Source organism: Taudactylus pleione, unplaced genomic scaffold (assembly GCF_031769625.1).
Source record: "Taudactylus pleione unplaced genomic scaffold, aTauple2 ptg000012l, whole genome shotgun sequence".
Lineage (NCBI taxonomy): Eukaryota > Metazoa > Chordata > Amphibia > Anura > Myobatrachidae > Taudactylus > Taudactylus pleione.
The window spans coordinates 4,646,148-4,661,078 of NW_028284415.1; the positions used below are offsets into that span (position 1 = coordinate 4,646,148).

General features: G+C 45.5%; 1 protein-coding gene across 5 annotated transcripts in view; it reads left to right on the forward strand.

Moving 5' to 3' along the window:
• Positions 1-14,931, forward strand: part of RAB11FIP4 (RAB11 family interacting protein 4) — a 122,570-nt gene that overhangs the window by 79,851 nt on the left and 27,788 nt on the right. Inside the window, exon 1 of one of the 5 annotated variants that reach the window (XM_088468557.1) lies at positions 598-778. The exons of 1 other annotated variant lie outside the window; for it this stretch is intronic. In XM_088468557.1, coding sequence (XP_088324683.1) covers positions 719-778 — 60 coding nt within the window. In that variant the 5' untranslated portion in view covers positions 598-718. Of the gene's footprint in view, positions 1-597; positions 779-8,565; positions 8,656-11,088; positions 11,175-14,931 lie in introns of those variants that run through there. 3 more of the 5 variants (XM_088468558.1, XM_088468560.1, XM_088468559.1) reach the window with 3 other exon arrangements.

A 14,931-nucleotide genomic window follows, 5' to 3' on the forward strand; every position in this document is an offset into this window, starting at 1 on the left:
TTGCAATGGCTCTGGAGAGAGGGACTCCTGGGTGTAACACACATGGAAGAGAACCGCTTCGTAGGAGTGATGTGGGTGTGTAGCCAGAGTTGCGTCGCATTCTTAGTCACGCGTATGATATCAATAGGTCTATTTCTGATGGATCTCATGCAGTTAGCAAGGGGTAGCCGCTGTAAGTGCTGATACTAATGATGAATGTAAGCTGTGTGGGCAAGCAAGGTTATGTATTTGTTTAATTGATGCTATGTAGCTGCTACAGTTGGACAATGCTAATACCAGCATGCTTCAGGGACAGAACATGAGTACACTATAAGTGTGACTTCTACCTTCAGCTGGGGATATTGCTGTGCAAATTGTGGAAGTTATGCACGGTTTCCTTTAAGTCATCATGAGTGGGAGTGTGAACTGTGTGATCATTACTTGCAGTGTGTGTGGGAGTGGAAAGGGGGGGTTAACCGAAACTCTGCTTCCTCCTCCCCTCCCTCTTATCCTTACACCAAGTCTAATGACATCAGATTTGATAGACAGTCCCAGCCAGAGCTGGTCGCTTAGCAACAGGGGCAGGGGGCGGGCTGAGATTTGAAGCCTTTCCTTGCACAGGGCGAGTGTGTTCATTGTGTGGTGTGGCTGTAGGATTCCAGTACAAAGCCCTCTTTATTGGCCCTTTAGCCACTGCTAACACGTCGTGTGCCTGGGATATTATTGCAGTAAGGAGTGAATGTCGGCCTTGGTTACAAACAGACATCCATATGCCAGCCCTACCCATCTCCGCAGTAAGGTAAGGGACTGTTCATGATCCATAGCAGAGTCAGACATCCAGCACTGTCCTGGGTCTGCCAGACTACACTGTCTATAATAATCACCATGATTCTTATTACGCTATTTAGAGAGTCACCAGAATTCTTGTTAGACTGTTTACTGTCACCCCCATTCATGCAACAAGGTCTGTACACAATCATTCTTGTTACACTGTTTATATCCACCCTGATTCTTGTTGTAATTACTCACATTCATGTATACCGGTTTGGAAACACCAAGATAATTGTTACACTGTTTGATTACCATGTTTCTTATTACATTGTTTATATTTACCCACATTCTTATTACATGTTTAGAATCACACAGATTGTGGTAATATGTATTATCACCCCAATACATGCAACACTATCTGTAGTCTCCCCTATTCCTGTTACACAGATAGTCAAGTGCTTACAGACGGTTTGCTGGTTTTATTTTGCAGTATTTAACAACTGCACAAAAAATTGGATACAAGTATATAGCCTGCATATTCTAGAAATACAGGAACTGTTAATAGGTGATAGGAGGCCTCGGAAAATGTGCAAATATAAAAATTGTGAAGCCTGCCCCAGGGAGCTAACGGTATAATAAAGTATAGTAATCTGTAGTAATGGCCTTCTCATTGGGGCCCATTTATCAATAATTACATTCTGAATGGGATCTGGGCATGGTATTAGCACCCAAAATCGCATTACAGTATGTGAGAATACTGCCGCAATGTATGAATTGGCACATGCAGGGACAGGGGCATCGAAAGTAGCCCGTCCCTGCGATGTGCTCGGAGGGAAGTGACTTCACTCTATTGTACTCCTGTGCTTTCGCGGCCTACTGACCACGCATGTGCGGCCATTGCCGGGGAGGTTTCTAGAGGAATAATCTCCAGGAAAATGTTGCCAAGTATAGCCTATAGGCAACAGCGGCCAACGCAGTGGCGTATCTATAATGGGTGCAGTGTTTGTGGGGCACACGGGCCCCCGGGTCCAGGGGGACCCCGCACCGCACACCCTGCACCCATATTAGTTTTTAAACCAACCTGTCCGGTGTCGGGTGTCAGCGCTGCTCAGAACAGCGGAAAATGGCCGCCGCGGCCATTTTCCGGGTGTTCTGCGCATGCACAGTAGACTCCGGGCAGACTCTAGTGCCCGGAGTCTACTAATGCTCCGGTGGCTGGCCAGCCGCATCAGTCGGCTGCCAGCCACTGGGGAGAGAAGAGGGGACCACGCACGGGGAGTACACACGGGCCCCCTCCTCTCTTAAGACGCCCCTGGGCCAACGCCATCTTCAGATGGCGTTAACTGCTGGGGCTAAACTCTGCAATGCTTCGCATTCCAAAGCTTGGTAAATATGACATCTTTGCAACCCCCATAGTAACTTATGGAGGTTGAAACTGCTTTTTGAAATGGAGGGACCGCAGCAGATATCAGAGATATCTGTTGCAGTCCCTCCTTCTCCTTTATATATTGGGGTGATACTAAATAATTGCGGATATCCCCAGAAAACATGTTTTCAGGGGATATACTGCAAATATTAAATGATAGACAGACCCAATGTGCCACAGGTGCTGACTCTAGTCGAAGATAGGGCTGTATCTGTATCAAGACAGGATATTTCAGGAGAACCATATGTATGAGCAAAGGAAATTTAATTGGAAATGGTTATAAATATGAATGAAATGTTTCTGCCAATATTGCTCACAATCTAGCAATGTAAAGCACAGAACCTGTCCCAAGAGCACACAATTTAGTGGAGTAATGAACAGACCTGTCCCAAGGAGCTTACAGTCTAGTGAGGCCCTGTAGATTACAATATGGTGTAATGCTCAGACCAAAATCCCTTTTTCCAGCGTTATCAACTGGTTAACACCAATTCAGCGTTGCATAGATACATTTCCATAGACTTCTTTGGGGACAGTGAAATCTGCAATTTATTAAGCATCAAAAAGCAAAGATGGTATTGCCCTATATTCAGCAATCGGGGAGGGGGGGGGGGGGGGATCAGCGAAGCAGGTTGTTGTTTTTTTTTTTTTCAAAGGCTCCTAAAGGAGCCCCAGCATGGTAAGTACAAGTAATAAGCAGCGATGCAGATTGTTAATAAATAGACCACTGTGACCCATACATGAAATATGCAACAATAAATTATACTAAACAGCAAAGACAATATAATACCTCTTTTCCACCAAAACCCCAGGTCCGACCTCGGTTTTTGGACATGGTTCCAACCCTGATCAGACCCATTTACATTGCACCTTTCATCTGGGTTACTCCCAGGTCAGCCCCTGTTCACACTGAACTCAGGTCTGCCCTGCTAAACCTGTGAGGTCATTAAAAGTGGGAGGTGACTGCTCCACAGCCACCAATCAGCTCATTTTAGGCATGATCCAGGTCAGATAACCCGGGTTGCACCGTTTACACTGCACCATTACCCGGGTCCATCCTGGGTCCAACCCTAGTAGCTACCTGGGTTGGATTGCAGGGTCACTTGACCCAGGTTATTTTTCAGGGACCCTTTTACACTGAGCTGCGACCCGGGTAGACCCAGCAAAAACCCAGGTTTTTGCTCTGGTGTAAAAGGGGTATTAGGCTAACGCCACCAGATCAGTATGATGGCAGCCCCCAGACCCATATTCAGAAATTAACAGTATACAGCAGTGGTTCCCAAACTTTGACTCACGGCGCCCTAGCGTATCAGAATTTTTTTCTACGGCACCCCTGAGCCAAAAGTTTCTTATTGAGAATTTCAGAAAAAAATTAAATGTAGTAAATTGTGCTTCTATGTCACCCTTAGGTTCAGTTATGTGGTGATTGACAGGGCTGCACTTTTTGTCCACACATCCTTTGATTGACAACCATTAGCACTGGTTTTGCCTAACACACTGAATAAAATAAATTTTATTTGGTACTGGACCACCAACCCAAGGCACCCCTGCAATTGCCTTGAGGCACCCCAGGGTGCCACGGCACACAGTTTGGGAACCACTGGTATACAGGAAAGATCTCTGCAGAAACAATGCATCATCTTATCGCAATACATGTGTTATGTAGATTATTAGACATCATATGGAGAAAAGAAGCACTATTTGGAGAATTAGATAGTGTAAGAATTTAAGGTTCTGTCCCAGGCCCAGTACAGAAAATAGATGAGCTAATGTACAGTTGGATATAATGTCACACAATGTCCCCCAATAGCATCTGCTTATTGTACACCAACACTTATTAATGTGTCACAATTACTACTTCTCTCTGTGTATGTGTGCTGCCAATGAGCCCAATGACTAGGCACAGGAGGCACTGGTAGTGAAAGTGTGCTCCCTGTCATGTACTGTAGGTCTTCTGCCTTAGTGAGCACCATTCTTATCAATTATTTAATCGTCTTTCATACTAAATGACATGATTACATGTGTGTGGTACAAGACGTAGATGCTCCTGGAAATTGTATTTACATGATGGTAGCTAAGCAGCTCCCCTGGTAAGAATCAGTGATTGGGGAAAGTGTTACACGGTATGTAAATATTATATTAAGAGACAGAGCTGTAACTAGACATTTAGGTGCCCTGTGCAGGACAGAGCCCCCCCCCCCCCATGACTCTCTCTACCAGATGCAGCACTCACCCGGCCAATTCATTAAAATTACCCTTACTGTTCCAAGTATAAGGTAATAATTTAACAGGTGACCAATGAACAATAATATCTTCTTCTTTGCCATCATTTTATTAATATGAAGACACGGGAGAATTCTGTGTGTGGTTTAAATAAGATTATGGCAAACAAGAAGATATTAGTGTTTAATGGTCACTTGTTAAATTATTACCTTATACGTGGTAGTATTATCATGTCATATTGTAATCACACCCCTCCGATCTCCTCCCATCCTATTCCCCGGGCTCTCTCCTCTCCTATATGCAGTCAGCAGTGGACTCTGGTCAGTGATACTCTATGACCAGGCACAGACTGACCCTGACACAGATTGGGTCACTTACACGCAGGTCCAGCAACAGAAATATAGGGGCCCGATACACTGATGTCTCTGGGGGCCCCACCTTCTCACCACTACCCCTGATCCCGCACATCCCTCCCCTGCATGTGTGATATGTGAAGCATGATAATGTTAACTGAAAGATTTGCCAGCCTTTAAATAAAGTAAAATTAAATACACTATGGACTTACCACACAACACTGTCTCTCTGTCACTGATGATACAGGCTGTAGTTCTTGTCTGCCGTCTCTTGCAAGGTCTTCTTGATGACAGTGCTGTGGATGCCTCAGGGGTAGGAGGGATGGTGTCTGCTTCCAGCTATCCTCAGTCCTCAGCCCCTCATCACCTTCCTCAAATTCAGCATCTCATCACCTTCCTCAGCCCAGAAGTCCCCCATCACCTTTCTCCATCCCCAATCACCTTCTTCTGTCCCCAGGCTCCATTACCTTCCTCTGCGTCCAGACCCTGTCACCTTCTGCCCCCAGCTCCTAGCCCCTATTCCTTATCCTCTATCCCGTAACGGCAGCCTCAACTCCTCACCACCCCAGCGGGGCAGCCTGCCTGTCGGGCAGGGAAGACGTGCGGGGACGTGACCTATGACGTCACGCCGCAACGTTGCAGACAAAGGTCATGGCCGACCGGGACCGCAGCTGAGCCACCTGGAAGAGCCCTGTGCTGCCCGGGCCAGGCTACAAGGTAGCTGGGGCTGGGAGGTAGCTACAGGTCCCAGCGGCCGCGGCCTGCTGGCTGGAACAGTGAGTCCTCCATCTGCGGCCCCGATTTATGCCCGTCTGGATCTCGAGGCCGGGTACGGTTGTCCCCCCCGCTGTCGCCAGACCTGCTTACATTCTGTTAGTGTCTGGAGTGCACTCAGGAATCTGCCTGGCTGACACTGGTGTATGGTGGTCTGCCGCTGCGCGTCCAACAGCTCCTCCCTCTTTCCACTGTGGATCCTGGGAGTGTGGAGAAAGCGGCAAGTGCGGGCAGGGGCGCCGAGAGGGGGGGGGGGGAGCGGGTACAGATTACCGGGGCCCGGGCTTCCTGAGGGGCCCGGCGGGGGCCTGGGCCCGGCGCCGCTTCCCCTCCCTCACAGCAGCCCAGCACACAGCGTGGCTTTGAGCAGGGCTGAGGGGGCCCAGAGCGCCCCCCTCCCCAGCGCGCAGCACCGCAAAGCAGTGCTGCAATTTTTATTTTTTCTGGAAGGGGGCATGGCCACGGCTCCTGCGGTTATGCCACGCCCCCTATTACCCGGGCCCGCCACGACTCTCAGCAGGCCTGAGTGCGGGAGCCATGGGGGAGGCAGAGCTGCCTGTAAGTGACAGACAAGCAGGGCTGTAATGAAGGTGCTGAGCGCACCGCTACTGATATACACAGCAGCAGGCGTCCGGCAAAATAGATATTGCGGTGGGCAGCGGGTTCTGCCCCAGGGCATCCTGCGCTCTGTGCGGTGGCACCGGCCGCACCACCCTAGTTATGGCCCTGTACCATATTTGCCTACTTTTGAAAAAGTATTTCAGGGAGTTTATGAAAGCTACACCTGTGTTCACAGTGCTGAAGAGTGTGTGTACTGCTCCGTCTGACAACGCAACAAGTTTTATCATAGGCGTAATTGTGCATTAAAAAGGCGATGCACTCTACTATTTTCTAACATCTTAAATTGCCCCCTAACTCTCTCCCTTCCACTAATGGTGCGTACACACTGGGCGATTAAAGTGGACGACTGAACGATAACGATATCGTTATCGTTCAGTCGTCCACTTTATCGTCCATTTTTAAGCCCAAAAAGATGAACGATGACGACGACGCGCGTTCCCGCAGGTCGTTCGTCATCATCGTTCATCGGGCTGACATGCAGGCCAACCTGACGATCTCGTCAGGTTGCTGCATGTCAGGGAATGGGGGAGAGAGCCCGGCGCTGAACGATATCGTTAATGATATCGTTCAGTGGCTGTGCTCAATGTCATAAACGACATTGAGCACAGCCTGCCGGGGACACACTAGACGATATCGCTCAGGGAGCATAAGTTCACACAGTTCATCACACTCCCCTGTAATTCATCACACAACTTTGGTCATGCAGCCACTTGTGTAGCAGTGTGCTGGAAAGCAGTGGCAATTTTCCTCCCTTATTCTCGCTGTCATCATGGTATTGCGCACACCCAGCCTGGCCTCATGGAGATTGCAAAACTCTCCTGGGAGCCAGGGAGATCACCACTATTTCAGGGCATGTAGGACTCTGCTGCCTTACTTGCCTACTTTTGAAAAGCATTTCAGGGAGATTGTGAAAGTTATGCTGCATACACAGGGGACGATTTTCCTGAACGATAACAATATCATTCAACAATAAATAGTTCATATCGTTCATTTTTATGCAGTGAATGATCGACCAATGATGCGTGTTCCCGCATGGACGATAAATAGATCTTTTATCGTCCATGCATGCAGGCCAACTTGGACAATATTATCAACTTTGCCTGTTCAGAGATGTGGCAGGATGACTTCACTGAAAGATATCTTTCAAGTTGTTGGTGGTACAGATCGTACAGAGTGTATGCACCATTACACCTATGAGCGCGGCATTACAGTGGACGTGTACTGCTACATCTGAGACATCGGAGTCTCCCTGACAATGAGTGATAGTTGGAAAGTATGACCTGTACAGAGATACAGCAGAACCTGGGTTAGATATAATTAATAGAACATTAAATAATTAATCAATTGTTTTGGTGTCTTCAATGTAAAAACTTATTTGTTAGGCCCTGCTGCAACATTTCATCAATACCCCACATAGTATAGATTAATTGATTGTGAAGCAGGGGGCGGGGCCGAAATGACACGATTCATCGTGAATCACGTCACTGCCCCCCCCCCCCCCTGCTGCAGGGGTTGCAAAGGTTATTGCGAGGGGATAGGAGGGGTGGGCTTCAGCCTGGAGGTTCCTGACTAGATCGGGAGGGTAGGCAAGTATGGTTCAGTTCCCACCATGGCTCTAACTCTGTGGAGTTTGTATATTCTCCCTGTGCTCATGTGGTTTTCCTCCTGGTACTCCAGTTTCCTCACACACTCCAAAAATATGGTAGATTATTTTGGCTCTCAATACACATTAACCCCCAGTTTGTATGTGTGTGAGCATGTAGTAGGGAATATAGATTGTAAGCTCCACTGGAGATGTGAATGTCTAAATATTGTCTGTAAAGCGCAGCAGAAAATGTGTGCACTATATAAATAACTGGTAATAAATAAATAAAATTGTTTGGTGCTTTCCCTGATTATATAACTTGCAACAACCTATTAGCTGTATGGATTTTAAAGATGACAAAGCACTCTTAATAATTTTAGAAGCATTTAAATTTGCTGCTTAAATGTGCAGTCTAAAGCACAAAAGAACGCATTTCTAGGCTTCCAGCATCACTGTGATTGGAGCCACTGGGTCCAAAACTTCACCAAGAGAAACGCTACTCTTTGCAGCTTTACACATTGTGTGACAGGAGCAGCTGAAATAATATGGATTTTTATACTGCACTAGTTTACATGAGGACAACTGTCTGCAGTTATTTAAAAAGCTTATACAGCTCATGTGACACCCACCCAAGAAAACACATTTTAGGGCTCTGTTTAAGTTGCCCATGAGACACCACCCTATAGGGTTCCTCTTCCTTCCTCCCAAACAGCAACGTTACCTGATACACAAATGTCTCCCAGCTAATTTTCCAATTACAATAACCAGAGCTAAATAAGTTTGTTAATTGACGTCATGCAAAGGTGTTTGTGATATCAGTTAGTGACTGCAGTCCAGGTTACTGCAGTTGGAAGTAGGACAGATAGAAATAAACTATGGGACAGGATGGAAAGTGACTAAGCTGCATGTCAGAGGTGTGTTTCTAGGTTAGATGAGCTATTTTTAAACTATAGTTGTCATATTCTTGCTGCATTAAGTTAGTGCAAAAGCTACATCTTCAGAATTATCACTCTGCACCTGGTATGTACAAACATTTCAGAGCCACCATGTAGTATGCACATTTTAAGTGTCTAAACATACCTGACTTCCTGGTCTTCTGCTTTCCTTCTTGCTACTTTTAAATTAAACTGTAATTTTACTATATTATATTTTATAAAACAATTTTATGCAACTATGTTAGTTATCAGTTAAATTACTGAAATTGGAAAATCAGAAGTTTCTTATTCTCAAACTATAAAAAGGTATTATGTAATGTTTATATAGCTCTTTATACTGCTATGCAAAAATGTGAGCCCATTCTGTGATCAAGCAGTGATATTCAGACATCCTGGTATGCTAGCTATTTACAATTGCTGATTTAAAACCACATGAGAACCATTTGCCAGGACAGAGTATCTAGATCGGTTGTTCTTAGGAGCACAGGTGCATAAATCATATTCTCAACACTACTACCTCTGAGAAGATCCATAAAACATGTCATCATGGGGCAATGGTTTGGTTATTATAATAATATTGACTTAAATGATAATAGGCACTATGACATATCATTCATTCCTGTGCAGTCTTGTCCTCTGACTTAACTCCCTTTCAATCACTTGGTTTGTTATAACATTGAATTGTTAGGATTTGTTATAAAATTATGAGCTTACACTTCTTCACAGACAGACACAAAAAATGTATTATAATCATACTTGCCTACTTTTTAAAAAAGAATTTCAGGGAGACTGTGAAAGTAACAGCTATGAGCGCGTGTTACAGTGGACATGTACTGCTACATCTCGGAGGCGTGCCATAAACCTGATTTATGTCCCAAATCAGTTATGCTGGGCATACACTATACAATAATCTTGCTGGTTGGAATGAAAACCTGGTAATGTATAGGAGCAAATTACATTCAACCTTTTGCTCACAAACACTGCAAGACAGACAAAAATGTTCGTTCAGACAAATAGGTTAAATTCATCTGATATAACCAATTTGAACAATCGATTTTGACCATTTTCCAGTGTTTGTGAACACTGGTCAAATGTAATTTGCTCCCATACATTACCAGGTTTTCATTCCAACCAGCCAGATTGGACAGATGTCTGACAGATAATTGTAGAGTGTATGCCCAGCATTATTTATACCCCTTTTACACCGGAGCTAAAACCTGGGTTTTTGAAGGGTTAACCCGGGCAGCTCCCTGGTGTAAAAGGGGAGAGAGTTGGATCGCCGGGTCGAGTGACCCGGCAATCCAACCCAGGTAACCAGCAGGGTTTAACACGGGCGTAGCCCGTGAAACCCTGCTGTGAGAACAGCGCACTCCGGGTCACGATGACCTGGAGTGCGCTGCTAGCCGGCCGAATGGTCCGGCTTCAGTGGCGCTTGGAGATGACGTCATCTCCAAGCGACCACTTTCACTCCGCAAAAGCCGGGTCTATGCAGACCCGACTGCGGTGTGAGTGGCGCTGACTCGGGAATATCCCGAGTCGGTGCCGGCAAAATTCCGGGTCTGATCCGGATAGGAACTTTGTTCCAACTCCGGGTCAGACCCGGAATTTAGGTGGAAAAGGGGTATTAGTAAGATCTGCTTGTTGATGGAAACACACTGATACTATTCAGAAAATGTATGTAGCTTCATAACAGTTGTGAAAGGTGCAATCAGGGAGATTGCTACTATATCAGGGAGTCTCCCTGATAATCAGAGAGAATAGGCAAGTATGATTATATAATATACAAGGGGATGCTGTTATATACACTTGAGACAAAAAAAGTTTTGCAGATCTATTATTGAAACACAGGCCAGGATTGTTAACCATTTAATTAGTTTATCCCAGGTAACTTAAGCTGCATACACACGTAAAGATTTTCTGTCCAACCATTCAACTAGTTGATTGGTTGGAATGAAAATCTAGTAACGTATGATCAGCAAGTTGCTCCTAAATGCCAGAAAACAGATGATAAATGGTCGCTCAGACAAGTTTGTTAAATGTTTTATCTAAACAATTTGTTCAAACAACAGTTTTTGTCCATTTTCTGGCATTTGGGAGCAAATTGCTGATTGTCATTTGCTTTCATACCTGACCAGATTTTCATTCCAACCAATCAACTAGTTGGATGGTTGGACAGAAAATCTTTACGTGTGTATGCAGCTTTAAATATTAAATCAAGTGGTAAGTTCTGTTGGAGGGTCTGGAAATATAGTAAGCGGAAACAGGTGATGGACATTGGCTGTTAGATAGAGAGTAGTGGGGAAGAGTTACGCAGTCATTTAAGGGGAGTTTAATCACTGTGACCTAGTATACTGCACCATGAAATACAGAGCAGTCCAGCAGGTCCCCAGATTACCTTCCAAGCGTGCAGGAAGCCAGTGAGTCAGCACTAATATGTCCAGGAATGTCGGCCAGACACTGCCACTCTGACAGGAGAGCTCCGCAGTAATCCCCTCACCTCACATCTAATGGTACAGTTGCTGTTAGCTGTCCTAAATATGCTGCATTAGTTAGTCCTAGCTTTTAAAAGATTGCCCAGTTTTCTTTTGTTTAGTATGATGGTGTAATTGTCAGTATCTGTTTTAATTCCGTATATATAGGTGACTGCACTGTACCACTTTCCTTGCCCTTTGTGCGTTTATTAGTGTATGTTCCCTATTATTCTAGCTTTGTAAAGCTCTCCTACCCAGCTATCAGTAGATCCATCAGGGATGTAAGGGCCCATTTCCTGTAGTGGGAAATCCCATGTCACAGGGAAAAGTCTGTGGGTTAATTTGTGTGTACTGAATGTGAATGTACTGAAACTGCGGAGACCAAGGAGTCTATGTACTAAGTCTCGGAGAGAGATAAAGTACCAAACAAGCAGCTCCTAACTGACATTTTTGAAACGCACCTGTAATGTGACAGTTAGGCTGGGTACACACGTAGTACTAGTTGATTGGTTGGAATGAAAATCTGGTAAGGTATGAAAGCAAATGACAATCAGCAATTTGCTCCCAAACGCCAGAAAATGGACAAAAACTGTTGTTTGTTAAATGTTTGATCTAAACAATTTGTTTAAACTTGTTTGACCGACCATTTTAATCTTTTTTTTGGCATTTAGGAGCAAATTGCTGATCATCATTTACTCTCATATATTACCAGATTTTTATTCCAACCAATCAACTAGTTGGATGGTTGGACAGAAAATGTTTACGTGTGTATGTAGCATTAGGAACTGATTGGTTGATACTTTATCTCCATCCACTTTATGTCTCTCCAAGGCTTAGTACATAGACCCCTAAGGATCTGAATGGGTGTTTGTATTTTTTTTTTGTTAGCAGACCGGTTTCAAGCCTGGTTATTTTAGTAGCTCACTATCATATGAGTTTCCTTGATGATGAGCTACATCTATGAATGTTGCTGGTGTGTCCCTTTTTCTCCAGAAGTCATATGATTCACTACCCCATTACTGAATGGGATATTTTAATACAGTGGTTCTCAAACTCTGTCCTCAGGATCCCACACAGGTCACGTTTTGCAGGTCAGCCAGCAGGAGCACAGGTGTATTCATTACTCACTGACACATTTTAAAAGATTCACAGGTGGAGATAATAATTTCACTTGTGATTCTGTGAGGAGACCTGGAAAACATGCACTGTTTGGGGAGGAACGAGTTTGAGAACTTGTGCTCTAAATTACAATAGATTTAATTTTTAAACATGACCTGTTAGGGTGTACTGGTGCTTACAGTAATGGCCGTAACTAGGGTAGTGCGACCTGTGCCATGGCACAGGGCACCGCAGGGCAGGGGGCACTGTTTGGGCCTGTCACTTTTCCTGTTTATTATCATTCTCACTTGTAGCTTCCTCTTATTTTATCCCCAGAATCTCCTGGCCTCCCCATCTCTTCCCCGACCCTTCCAATGAGGCCATGGCCCTTTTTCGGGTGTGTTATCTCCCTATTAAAAAATAGGGGGGGCGCCACTCGGGTGCGTCTTAAGAGAGGTGGGGGCCCGTGTGCACTCCCCATGCGGGGCCCCCTCCTCTCTCCCCGGTGGCCGGCAGCCAACTGACGCGGCTGGCCAGCCACCGGAGCATTAGTAGACTCCGTGCACTAGAGTGTGCCCGGAGTCTACTGCGCATGCGCAGAACACCGGAAAAATGGCGGCGGCCATTTTCCGGTGTTCTGAGCAGCACTGACACCCCACGCGGGACCACGGACAGGTATGTTTAAACTAATATGGGTGCAGGGTGTGCGGTGCGGGGCCCCCTTGGGCCCGTGTGCCCCGCACACACTGCACCCATTATAGATATGCCACTGCTCTTTCTGGCACAGGGCACCAAATAGTCTAGTTACGGCTCTGCTTACAGTACATACAAAATAATATTATTGCTTTATCTCTACAGCATAATTTATAGTCGTCCTCTCCACTTTATTCATAGACTATAAATTCCACAAACGCTGAATTTACAAGAACAGCATTCCAGTGACAAAAGGTTGTAGGACTTCACACCTGTGTGAAAGGTCATCTTCCACCATGAAATGCAGTTTGTATGACTTTTTCTGTAAACTTGCTTTTCTCTCAAATTATTTCCAGTAGAGAAATCCCTTTAATTCCAGCTTGGGATGTGTTCACACTTCCGTTTTACTTTTTCAGGACCATGGGCTTGATTCAGCCTTGGGAATAGAGTATGTGACGCCTGGCTCCTATCAGTTTGCCTGCCGGCAACGCACTGAGCGCAGCAGACTTCGGGCACTAGAGTAGACTCTAGTGCTGTGCCGGAGTCTACTGTGCATGCGTAGGTCATCAGGAAAATGGCGCAGCAGCCATTTTCCCAGTGATCACCTCACTGCACCTGCGCAAAATGGCGGAAAATGGTTGTGGCAGCCATTTTTCCAGGTGATTTGTAGAGATGGTACTGGTACCGCTGACGTGGGACTCCGGAGAGGTAAGTATTTAATAAATGGGTGCAGGGTGTGCGGTGTGGGCCCCCCCCCTGGATCCAGTGGCCCGTGTCTTCACTGCACACGCTGCACCCATTATAGATACGCCCCTAGTCTGTTTCCCGCAGTCTTGTTTAAGATCTGCACATATGAAAATTAGTAGTGTGACCTGATGTACATAGGCCCTCTAGAAATGCCTGGACACCCTTGCAATATTGTGATTGTGGCCCCTACACACCACCATAAATCCACACACCATCCACGCACGCATCTGCTCCATCCCCAGCCAATATCCTATAAAGCAGAGTATGGATTGCATTAGTGAAAATATGGCACATTTTCCACATTAAGTTTGTAGTTTAAGGCACATTTGTCCCACAGGGCCCCATAGCAGGCACATAGACTGCTATAGTTACATGCTTCCCTCTAGATCAGGGGTGGTAATGACTGTGATAAATACCCCCCTTGTAATGCCCTAATGAATTATTTCTGACAAGGCTGTTTAGATGAAAAAGGCTATTCTTTTAAAGAGGCGTAGGCCCGTATTCAATTTGGAGCGAAAAGCCGGAACCGGCAAAAAAGTTTCGCTGATGACGTCATTTCGCCAGGTGGAAAAGTATCGCCATATTCAATTTGAAAGACTTTCTGCCTAGGCGGAAAGTCAATGCAATGTAGTAGGCGAAAAAGTTTCTCCTATGAATAGCAGGCGGAAAAAAGTGCAGAATTGGGGTTTTGGGGTGCAACGTTGCGGGAACCCCCGTGCAACCTTCAGACAGTCCCCCAAAGGTAAACTGTGTCAAAAAAATTTAATAAACACTTAAGAACACACAAAAAAAATCCATTTCATTTGGGGGACAAAGTTAAAAACTAGCGAACTAGACTCTAGGGGGGTCCCCAAGTATGCCCCATGTGTTATTTTTTCAGTGCAGGTGCTTGCGGCGGGTGGATTTTTCACGATTTTTTTTAAACTTTAGCAACTTTACAATACGCTGGCCCCCATTTTCAAGTCCCCCAAATTTGCCGGGATAAGTTATTTTCTGCAAAACAACCTCCTGAATACTATTCTTCACCACTTGTACAAAAACACTAGCAGCTATTGAGCATGTTTAAAAACACCAAATACCTTCAGCAAGCCAAATCGGGGGTAACCATAGCTAATCCCCATGGCAGAGCAACTTTTGGGGGGTGTCAGGCTGATTTCCCCAAATCTGGCAGGACTTTGCGCTTGTTTCAGTTTCGCCAGGGGCCCGTTTTCGCGCACTTTCAAATTGAATACGGGTATACGCAAGCACGCGCGTGATA